Genomic DNA, 12,105 nt, shown 5'->3' on the forward strand with positions numbered 1-12,105 from the left:
TAAGGTGCGCTAGCATTTTTAGCGCACGCTAACCACACGCTAAATGAAAAATACTAACGCAAGCTCTATGGAGGCGTAAGCATTTGCGATATTGTAGCGCGCGCAAAAAACGCTAACGCACCTTAGTAAAAGGAGCCCTAAGTGTTGGTCTTTGTAAAAGCAAAAATTAAATCTATTGTTCATCGCCTTGAAACTTTGTCTAGGAGATTAATCAAATTTTTAATAAAACTTGGTTGCTGATATGTCTTTTTACTGTCTGTGCTTAGTTTGTAATGTATGTACTGATATTCTTATTATTGTGTATTTACTGTGCCCAGCTTTGTGTAAAGCGGGATACAATAAACTTATCAGGCAGCAAAATTACTGGGAAAATACAAAACAAAGAGAACAGAGTATGCCTGGCCGAGTTCTACACTAGTGGGTGATGCAGAATGTGTGCAGAAATCCCCAGACACAGAATTTCCTGAGGTCTGTTCAGATTTTGGTGTTAGATCAGTACTCTATCACTGCTTCCCGAATCACAGCCGGCAACATCTTCATGCAGCTTGAATGGGCTCTGCAGGCTTCCCTCTATCATGGTCCCACATTCAATGATGTTATTTTCTCTTTTTCAGCAGGACTGCGGTAGAGGGAAGCTTGCAGAGCTGGCAGCAGGTTGTCATTATCTGAAATCAGTGTCACAGAGGTAGTGGACAGGAATGATGGATTGGGGACAATGGAATGAGAGAGATGCTGGCTGAGGGGGGGAGAACAGGGATGAGAGAGATGCTGGCTGGGGCGGGGGGAAGAACAGGGATGAGAGAGATGCTGGCTGGGGGGGGGAAGAACAGGGATGAGAGAGATGCTGGCTGTGGGGGAGTCTAATTTAAGTGCTGCACTTGGCTCCTGTTGGGAAACCTGCTATGACATGGCCGATTCTGAAACTGCAATCAACATGGCATCGGTGCCTGCCAAAATAGAGGTTGACGCTTTGACCACACCCATACCTATGATAGCAATGGTGAGCCCCCCCAGGCATATGTGGAGGAGTCCGTTGTTAGGACCTTCTGCGGTGGGGGCATGAGAAAGAGAAAACCTCTGGAAAGATTGGAAGAGAGCATCCACCAACGGAGCGAACACCTCAAGGAGGGAGTCACCACAATGTGCTGAGAGGCGGGATCCCGGTCCTGTCTCCACTGGGACAACAGTGTCCACTGAGGTACTCGGAGGTGAAGTCTGGCAAAAGGAGTCACATGAACAATGGAGGCCATGTGTCCCAACAGGATTATCATCTGCTTGGCGGAGGCTTGGACTGAAGGGAGACCTGCTGGCACAGGTGGATGAGGGCGGCCTGCCGAGGTTGAGGCAGAAACAAGCGGAGGCGAACCGTGTCCAGCACCACCCCAATGAACTGCAGAGACTGAGAGGGGCACAACTGGGACTTGGGAAAGTTGACCTCGAAGCCCAGACGCTGAAGGAACGTAATAGTCCGATGGGTCGCTGAAATAACCTCCCGCCGAGACGGTGCTTTGATGAGCCAGTCGTCGAGCTACAGGAACACTTGAAGACCCTGCAACTGCAGGGCCGCCACCACCACCACGAGGCACTTCGTAAAGACTCGTGGGGACGAAGCGAGCCTGAACGGGAGGACTCGATACTGTAGGTGAAGGTCTCCCACCTGAAAGCGAAGGAACCTGCGAGAGGCTGGGTGGATCGGGATGTGAGTGTAGGCCTCCTTCAGGTCCAGGGAGCATAACCAGTCCCCCTCGTCCATCAGGGGATACAACGTGGGAAGAGAGAGCATATGGAACTTCTCCTTGACCAAGAACTTGTTCAGCACGCGGAGGTCCAAGATAGGGCGCAGGTCCCTGTTTTTTGGGGGGACTAGAAAGTACAGGGAGTAGAACCCGGTGCCCTGCTGACACAAAGAGACCTCCTCCACCGCCCGGAGGCGAAGGAGGGCATGAGCCTCCTGTGGAAGAAGGGGGAGTTGCGCTCTGTTGGAAGGACACTCTCTTAGGGGCAGGTCCAGAGGCGGCATCCGGAAGTGCAGGGAATACCCCTCTCTGATGACGGAGAGGACCCAATTGTCTGTAGTAATCAGTTCCCAGTGGTGATAAAAGGCACTGAGACGGCCCCCTATAGGCAGAGGAGAAGGCTCGAGGACGGAGGGGGCCGGCCCTCTCCAACCAAGACAGTCAAAAGGACGGCGCAGGCTTAGCCGTCGTAGGGGTCTGAGGCTTTTGAGGGGCTCTCTGCTGCTGCTGACGCCGAGGAGGCGGCCTGGAAAAAGCCGGCGTCAATTTCTGGGGATAGCGCCGAGGAGGCAACTTGTACGACTTAGGAGGAGCGGGCTTCGCCTTGGGTCAGACAAAGGAGGCAAAGGAGCGCTCATGCTCGGAGAGACATTTGGTGGCTGCCTCGATGGAGTCATCAAAGAGCTCGTTGCCCAAACACGGGAGATTCGCGAGCCGGTCCTGCAGATTCGGGTCCATGTCGACTATGCGGAGCCAAGCCAGGCGGCGCATGGCTACCGCAAAGGCGGACACCCTCAAGGAGAGTTCAAAGGCATCATATGTCGCCTGAAACATATAAAGTCGAATCTGGGACAGCATATCCAGGAACCAGCGAAATTCCATCCGGCGATGTACAGGCAAATCATCCTGAAAGGAAGGCATGTATTTGATGCACTTTTTGAGATAGGATGTGAAAGTAAAATTGTAGTTCAGAACCCTGTACGCCATCATCGAATTTTGTTACAGGCGTCTGCCAAACTTATCCATAGTCCAGCCTTCCCGGCCCAGTGGGACAGCTGCGTAGACCTTGGAAGGATTAGACTTCTTTAGGGAAGACTCCACCATCAGGGACTGGTGGGAGACTTGAGCCTTCTCAAACCTCTCACAGGGGACCGTCTGGTACCTGGATTCCATTTTGGACGGAATGGCCGGGATAGCATAAGGAGTCTCCAAATTCCGGAAGAAAGTCTGCTGCAAAACCGGATTCAAAGGGAGGCGAAGGGATTCCTTCGGTGGATAAGGAAGCTCCATCTCCTCAAAATATTTCCGGGTGTACCTGGAATCAGACTGGAGGTCCAATTGCAGCACTTTGCCCATGTCCATCACTAATCTGGTGAAGGAGGACGGCTTGCTCGTAGAAGGCCCCTCAAGGGGGGAAGCCGAGCGAGACTTCAGGGCAGCAGAAAACGAGGGGGAAGCCTCCCTCAAATACTGCGCCAGCACGTCAGTTTCAACAAGCATGGACGTCGAGGAGGCCCCGCTGAAAGAACGAGGGAGAGTCGACAACGGCTTGTGCTTAGAGAGCCTGGAAGACAAGAACCCGGGGATCTGAGGTACGGAGATCCGGGGAGCCCGCCTCAGCGAGCCCCGGGAAGAAGAGACCTGCCGACGTGGGAGGGAAGCGGGAGTCTTCGACCTCAGAGCCCCTCGGTCCAGGGACCAAGACAGCACAGGAGAGTGGAGAAGACTAGGGTCAGACAGTACGAGGTCTGACGGCTTGATGGACCCCTTAGTGAGAGGGCCTGGTGACCTACCCCGCTTCGGGGAAGAATCCCTGGGCCGTTTTGCAGACCTCTGCCTTAAGGAAGAAGTACGTCTCGACCGGTGCTTCGAACGAGGCCAGCCGGCGGGAGAAGTCCGCCTCGAGGGAATAGGCGAGGAGTCACTTGAGGAAAAGCGTCGAGACCGACGTAGCTTGCCTCAAGAGCCCTAAGCGGTTTACATAATTTAAATACATATTTAAAATGGACAGATGATAAAATAAATACATAATAAAATAGACATATGATAAAATAAACATGCAAACAATCCTCAGAAAGATACCATAATTTGGATAATAAAAATCGTGGATAGTTCATCAACTTTACTAGAAGTAACTCTAGACCCCAGGCCAGGGGTTGACAGCCTGCAGCACGTAGCTCTTTCACCAAATAGCTGTGGCTCCTCCCGACACTACTCAAAACTCATCTGTTCGCCGAATCCTTTGGTACAATCAGCTCCTAACTTCATTCTCCCCACCTTTTGTCTCTTTCCCAACTGTATTTTTAATATTTCAAACTGTATAGTTGCCTTTGTGGATCATTTGCATTTTATAAAGTATTGGAAATAAAATACAAAATAAAAATAAAATACTGTACTGTGAAAATGGCAAGCTGTTTTTCAAATTTTTAGGATGAAAGCTATTATATTAAAAAATTATTCCTACTGGTTTAGTAATACCATAACAACAAAACTGTCATTTATTTCAATCAGTTCTAAAAGTACAAGTCCAAAAATCAGGACTGATCGGGGATTGGGTTAGTCTGTACATAAGAATACATAGGAAAGGAAAAAGAAGCTTTTAGGCGCTGAGGCAGAACACAAAAACCTTGGAGCTACTTTTCTTTTGGCATATCCCTGCAAATGTTTGGTTTATTATGCAGGAGTGAAATATGCCAGACTAATTAAAGGCCTTCAAAGATCTTAAGACCACTAAAGGATAATATGGAAGGCAGCTCCATTCTCAAATATAGGGGGGGAATTCATCAATGTGTGCTACTGTTAAGACGAGTTCTTTTACCACAAGTCATGCTATTTTAGCACAGGATCCATTTTATGCAACAAGACCTTGTGCTAAAATAGCACAACTTGAAGTAAAATAACCCGTTTTAATAATAGTGCATAATGATAAAGTTCCCCATAGCCTTCCTGATTATACTTCCCCTCCATATTCACGTTGGTTAGGGGCAAAGCCCACCCACGAATATGAAAATTTTGTGACTAACTTCAGGGCCGACTCTGAACCAACCTGCCTCCCAGACCTCTCCACACCTTATTTTTAAAGTCTAGTGGTGAAGCGGGGCAGGAACAATCTTTCTACATTCCTGCCCTATGCAGAGACATGATCAAAAATGGCTACCTTGAGTTCCCGCTGTAGTCTCACGAGACCGCAGGAACTCACAACAGCCATTTTTGATAGTGGCTCTGCATAGGGCAGGAGAATAGGAAGATTGCTCCTGCCCTATGCACTAGACCACCAGGCTTTAAAAGTAAGGTGTGGAGAAGACCAGGAGGCGAGTGTATGAGTATTTCTTAAATTCTTTTTTCTTAGATCTTGATTTTATACATCTACCTCCTGCTTTGGAGGTCCAAATAGAATTTGTTTTTCCTTATTGATAATTGGTATTTTTCTAGTAATACTAATTTTCTCATTCATGTTGCTTTAACAAGTTTATACTTGTGAAATATTTACTAAATTTATAAATACAGAATTAGAAAAACAAAATACAAGCAAATTTGATGGCCAGATTCTTTATAGTTCAAGCATACAGAAAAAGCAAGCAATTCAGTTCTGTATTTCTCCTCTCACCACCTCCAACAACAAATGTCATCAGTGTACCTTTTCAACTGCATGAATTATATACATAATGGCAAGATACAATCCAATTACATTCGCTCATATCATATGATGGAGGACATAACTTTGGCACAGGAGCAAATGAAGTTGGTAAGAGAGGGTTCTCCCTTTTGAGGAGATTTCTTTATGAAAATTTGGTACATGACACAAAGTCATATTTGTGTGGCAGGGCTGGTTGATTCCTGGTTATATTTTGTAGAAATGTCTATACACTGTTATTAAAACATTTTAAAGTTTAAAAAAATGTCAGTATAAATATCCACTCTTTCCAAAAGAGTCAATACTGGAGACTATAGGTCTCTCCAAAGGATCTTTTAATCTCTTAAGAATTTTGAACAAAAATTTTGGGAGAAATAACTATTAACACTTCCATAAGTTTTTCAAAGTCCATTTGAAAATGAAATGGTCATACAGACTAGTGGGAACAAATAATACTTTGGATAACAGAGAAATGTAGCTGTTAAAAGCCACATTAGATAAATTAATCTAGCGTGCATATTTGGTCTGGCCCATTTTGATTCAGTCTGGTCCACTGTCGATTTCCTTCCAGCCATTGTCAACTCTCTACCACCCTATGGCCTTGCGAGTCTCTTCCTCTGGATCAACATGTTTATTCTTAAAAAAACTTAAGTCATTCAAATTATCCTCACTTTAGTTGTTGGACGATAACTAAAAACTTATGTTTTTAAGAACATCCTCTTTTATATTCTATTTCTTCATTCAAGGAAAAATACTATAATCCTAATATTTTTGAGATCACCTTCAATTCAGATTTAAATTTCTCCAGAGATTTCAATAAACAATCAGAATGCACTTCATAATCACTTAACTGTTGCTACATCATTAATTGCTGATCCACCTCTGAACAGCATAGTTATTAGCTGACTCAATCGCCAGTAACATCAAATTCAATGCACATTTAATATCCTGTTCTATTTTTACAAAAAAAACCTTCATCACTAGTGAACAATTGTGACTCTAATAATCCTTCAAGGAATGACTTCATGTTTACAGTATTAAATATTGCTCTATATATTGTTAATCTAACCAATTTCTTAATCCTGACTAAATAGAAAGCTCTTGTAAATCAGTGGATTGAAGTAGGGATGAAGCACTTAATAGCACACTTGCTCTCTCACTTAAATAACTTAACCCACTTTGCCAAGAGCCAGATGCCATAAGGTACTACTATTGAAGACAAGATTTCTCTTCACAAATAATGACAAATCACTCAATCTAAGGAAAGTTTGCCCCCATCAGTCAGCAGACTAATATACAGGTCTCCCTCCGGATCTGTGGTTTCCATACTCGTGAATTCAGTTAGTCGCAATTTATTTTCCATCTTTTTGTAGCCTGCCCGAACCTCCCTGGACCTTTCCTGGTGGTCTAGCGGTGACGCAGGGCAGGAGCGATCTTCCTATGCTTCTGCCCCTTGCAGAGCCATCATCAAAATGGCTGCCGTGAGTTCTTGAAACCCCATTGTAGTTTCAAGAACTCACAGCAGCCATTTTGATGATGGCTTTGCACAGGGCAGAAGCATAGGAAGATCGCTCCTGCCCCACATCACCACTAGATCACCAGGTAAGGTTGGGGACACAGCAGGGAGGCGGGGGTGGGTCAGAGCTGACCCAAAAATTTATTTGCTAGCCAGCTCTACACCTAACCCCTGCGAATAAGGAGGAAGAAGTGTATTACTGTAAAAGTGTATTACTTGTGGATTCATTGATGTTACAATTTTTTTTAAAACCTTGAGCCATGAGTTATAATTGCCACTCTGAAAAACTATGAAACAAAATAAATAAATATTCAATTTGATATCAATGTGCAAAATATCTTATCATGTATTGTTGATGTGTAGTATATAAAATGCCAATCAGAGGCAAAAATTTGATTAAACAAACTGGTTCGTGTTCTAAATAAAAACATTAAAGTCAACTAAAAAATTAACATCCAGTAACCCAAAATAAAAGCTTAAAGAAATAACATACACAAGGGTAGCAGAACCAGTTGTCAGGACGTGAATTCGATAAATAGAAACAGTTCTTGCAAAGTTGCAGTTCATCCAGCTGAAAAACAGAAAGGAACATACTCATGAAATAAAGAGCGACAGCTACAAAGAATCACTCCTTAGGAGTATAGTGAAAGCTCACAGCATTTAGGCCCTGATTCTATAAATGGCTCTGAGGAATGTTGCGCATATTGCATATCAATCATGAGTTGGGTGCCATTTGTAAAATCATACCTAGCGGTGACTAAATTGGACTTAGATGCTGGTAGATGTCAAAACCTTAGGCACCGGTATTTAGGTCAAGAAAATCCTAGCATAAATAGGAGGCACCTAAGTCTAATTTAGGCGCCTACGATGTTCCCACAATCCATCCTTAACCAAGCCCACTTTCTGGTAGATGCCCTGGTCAAGACATCTAACTGAAAGTAGTAGGTGCCTACTGAGTTAAGTACCTAGAAAGCAATTAATTTTAAGCCACTTAAGCTAGTTAAGCTTATTGTCAGCACTGATTAAGCTTTTTAATACTTAAGTTAGGCACCTAGATTGGCTAGGTGCGCCAATTTAGGTGCCTAACTTTAGTCATCTTTTATAGAATCTGGGCCTTAGTTTATATTCAAAGAACAGACAATGTAAAGAATCCTACTACATTATATGCAGAAATGAGCAACTAATTTAAGTGTATACCAGATATATGTAGGGCAGTAAAGACACATGGAAAAGGGGGGGTACAATCCCATAACAGGCTGCCTTGTAAAAATTCCACAATGCTACCATGCCTTTGTGAATTAGGCTCAATCAATAACCCCTGCTGTATACAAGTCCTCACATATATTTACATTTACTCTGAAGAAGATGAAAATATGTGCATTTCCTCCATGTACAAACGTTGTTATTTTAGGGAACCTCTACTCTACAACTACATGCAGGCATAAGCATAATCTTGTGAAGCATCTACTTTTTACTTGCACTGTTCAAAAGAGCTATTTTTCATACAACATGTTTTAAATATTTGAAAGGTATTAACATAGAACCAAATCTATTCCAGAGAAGAGAAAATGGTAAAACTAGAGAGCATAATTTGAGTTTGCAGGGAGGAAGACTCAGGAGCAATGTTAGGAAATTCTTTTTCACAGAGAGGGTGGTAGATGCCTGGAATGCCCTCCCGAGGAAAGTGGTGAAGAGGAAACCGGTGATGGAATTCAAAAAAAGCATGGGATAAAAAAATAGAGAAAAGAATGTAAATTAAAGAGCTTAGGCCGGTACTAAACAGACTTGCATGGTCTGTGTCCCATATGTGGTGATTTGGTATAGAATGGGCTGGAGAGGGCATCAAAGGGAACTCCACTAACTTGGAACATGAGGATGTTACTGGCCAGACTTTATGGTAGATATCCTGCAAATAGGATGGTTGAATAGGCTGGAGTGATCTTGGATGGCAACTTCAGCATTTGGAACCTAAGACAATACCAGGTGGACTTTACAGTCTATGACCCAGAAATGCCAAAGAAGAGACAAGTTAATTTAATCATGTATTTGTATAGTTTCTTCTTCAGGGCAGCTCCGCTTGAATCGGGAGCTGCCCCAACTCGAACAGACCTCGGCAGCCGCAAGAGAAGGAGTTGGTCGGTTGTGGGAGCCCAACTCCACCATCAACGGCCCATGCAACGTTCCTTTCCTTTTGTCCGCAGCAGGGGAGAAAGACCGGGTCGGCGTGTGAGACCAGCTCCGCCCCCGACACCGATGCCCCCCACCACCCCCCGCGGTCTCTAACTAATTCTTTTGCTTCAGAGCAGCTCCATTGCTATTGGGAGCTGCCCCAACCAAGACACAGCGTCCTGTGGCAGGGGAGAGAGACTGGGTCAGCGTGGGAGACCAGCTCCGTCTCCTGACGCCCCCCGCGATCTTTGTACCAAACTTATTATTGGAAACAACGGAAAACCAACATAACAATTACCACAGGAAGGAATCATAACAATCGGCAAACATGAATCTCCTATTGATCCTATTGAACTATTTAATAAGCAATAACATTAAGGACGTTATCTCACTCCATCCAAAACTTCATTACCCTGACACACCCATTAGGCTTCTAATCAACCAACAGGAAGAAAGAGTAAATCATATTAAAGTAATCACAAGCAGCGGTAGACCACATCGTACCCTCAAAAAAAGGACAAGGGAAGTAAAACCTATTAAAATCACCACACTCACCAGACCCATCACAACCACTTCTGTTCCCTGCGCTTACCTCAACACTAGATCGGTAAGAAACAAAGCTTTCTTAATCAAAGATTTGATCATCAGCAAGCAATTAGCCTGCCTCTTTCTAACGGAAACATGGCTATTGTCTGAAGAAGATCCAATATTAAATGACCTTATACCAGATAACTATAAAGTTCACATGTTAAATCGTGAAGACAGAAGAGGGGGAGGATTGGCAGTCATCCTTCAAGGAAGAACTCGAACTTGACTTAGTAGATTCCAAGATAATCAACCAGTTAGAAATACTAGCCTGCAAAATTAGTAACAAGGATCTAGAAGAATCCCTCTCCCGCCAAAAAGCTGCTCAAAAGCCAGAGAGGACTTCTACGAATTCATTCTACACAATTCAATTACTCCGTCTTACAATATTATAGCAGGAGACGTAAACCTACATTTAGAGAACGAGGACAATCCAGACGCGAAAGATTTTTAAAACTTCCTATCCTCACTCAATTACAATCTCCCTTTATCCACACAAACACATGAAAAAGGCCATCAGTTAGATTTGGTAGCTATGTCCACAAAGGAAATCCTAAATCCTTCTATTTCTTTATCCGACGGTATCTGGCGCCACGATATTTGGTCCGACCATTTCACCTACTACTTTAACTTAATCTGGAATGAACCAAAAGCAAAAACTCACCCAAAGATAAAAAAGAACATCTCACAAGGGGCCATATCAATCCAGAGGAATACTGGGCACATTATGAATTACATGAGGAAATAGAAGAAGGGGATGATTTCTGGGAACAGTGGACAAAAACAAGCACATCCATTTTAGATAAAATTGCCCCTAAACGAAACAGTAAAAACTGCTCAAATAAATATAATAAATGGTTCGACTCTGAACTATTAAAAATGAAACAATTAGTAAGACGACTAGAAAGGATTTGGAATAAAACGGGAGAATTATCAGACCGGAACAATTGAAGATCCAACTTAAAGAACTACAAACAATTGATAAAAGAAAAACGAAAAGCATTCTACTCATCCAAAATTAATACATCCAATACGAGTTTGAAAGGAATCAACGCTAAAGAACTGTTCAACTTGGATACAAATTTATTTGATACCACACGTCACAATCAATCCATGCACGATACGAAACTACTGTCAGCAAACGATCTAGCATAGCATTTTGACTCAAAAATTATAAACCTAAGGAACAACCGTCCGACAAACAACATACATGCACATCAAATAGTCAATATACACGGAAATGAAATAGCAGTGGATATGATTTGGAACTCCTTTCAGGATCTAGAATAGAATAACTTCATCAAACTCTATAACAAGTATACTAAATCACACTGCATTCTTGATCCCTGTCCCCATGACAATATGAAAGCAGCCCCATTAGACTTTAAACTAACACTGTGGAGCTATCTGACCAATAATTTTCAAAAATGGAAAATTCCTAACTAATAACGGTCACATTATAATCACCCCAATTCCAAAAAATCGTAAACAATCCCTAACATCAGTAACCAATTATAGACCGGTAGCATCCATTCCATTCTTCGTAAAAATAATGGAAGGTTTAGTACATACCCAGTTGATGGACTACCTCGACCAGTTCTCTCTACTACATGAAACCCAATCTGGCTTCAGACCTCTGTTTAGCACCGAGTCAGTGATTGCGGCGACCCTAGATTACCTACGCTCCTTATTCAGCAAGGGCCATAACGCACTAATCATGCAATTTAACATGAGCTCGGCCTTTGACTTGGTGGATCATGAGAAATTGCTACAATGCTTAGACGCAATTTGCATCAGAGGAGAGGTATTTGACTGGTTCCGAGGATTCCTTACATCCCGCACCTATCAAGTACGTTTCAATTACAACCGCTCTAAAACCTGGAAAAACCCATCTGGCGTTCCACAGGGGTCTCCATTATCCCCACTGCTCTTCAACATCTACATGTCATCACTAGGTGTGCAGCTGGTCCAGTGGGGTATAAAATTATTCAGTTACGCAGATGACTTTACAATCATCATCCCGTTCACTACTTCTCTCTCTGAAACTACCCCTATGGCAACAGAAGCACTAAACCTGATGGAACAATGGACCACAGAATTCAGACAGAAGCTTAATTCAGAAAAAACTAAATTCTTCATAGCATCACCACACCCACCTGTCAATACAACACCACTACGCATCAACAATTTTAGCTACCCTATTCAACCTACAATGAAGGTTCTGGGGGTAATACTGGACCAAGGCCTAACCATGAAAGACCAAGTGGACTCCCTAGTCAGAAAGGGCTTTTTTACTCTCTGGAAACTTAGGTCCATTAAAGCATACTTCGACGCTTCATCATTCAGAATTCTGGTATAATCCCTAATACTTAGCCATCTCGATTATTGTAACATTGCCCATCTGGCAATCTCCCAGATGGACAATGCAGAGACTACAACTGGTACAAAATGTGGCAGGTTGATCT

General features: G+C 43.3%; 1 protein-coding gene across 7 annotated transcripts in view; it reads right to left on the bottom strand.

Annotated features, from left to right (window-relative positions):
- Positions 1–12,105, bottom strand: part of ZMYND11 (zinc finger MYND-type containing 11) — a 244,278-nt gene that overhangs the window by 112,575 nt on the left and 119,598 nt on the right. For all 7 annotated transcript variants that reach the window (XM_033931574.1, XM_033931578.1, XM_033931573.1 and 4 more), the window contains one exon: positions 7,380–7,457. In XM_033931574.1, the coding sequence (XP_033787465.1) occupies positions 7,380–7,457 (78 nt within the window). The remainder of the gene's footprint in view (positions 1–7,379; positions 7,458–12,105) is intronic.

This window comes from Geotrypetes seraphini, chromosome 2 (assembly GCF_902459505.1).
Source record: "Geotrypetes seraphini chromosome 2, aGeoSer1.1, whole genome shotgun sequence".
Lineage (NCBI taxonomy): Eukaryota > Metazoa > Chordata > Amphibia > Gymnophiona > Dermophiidae > Geotrypetes > Geotrypetes seraphini.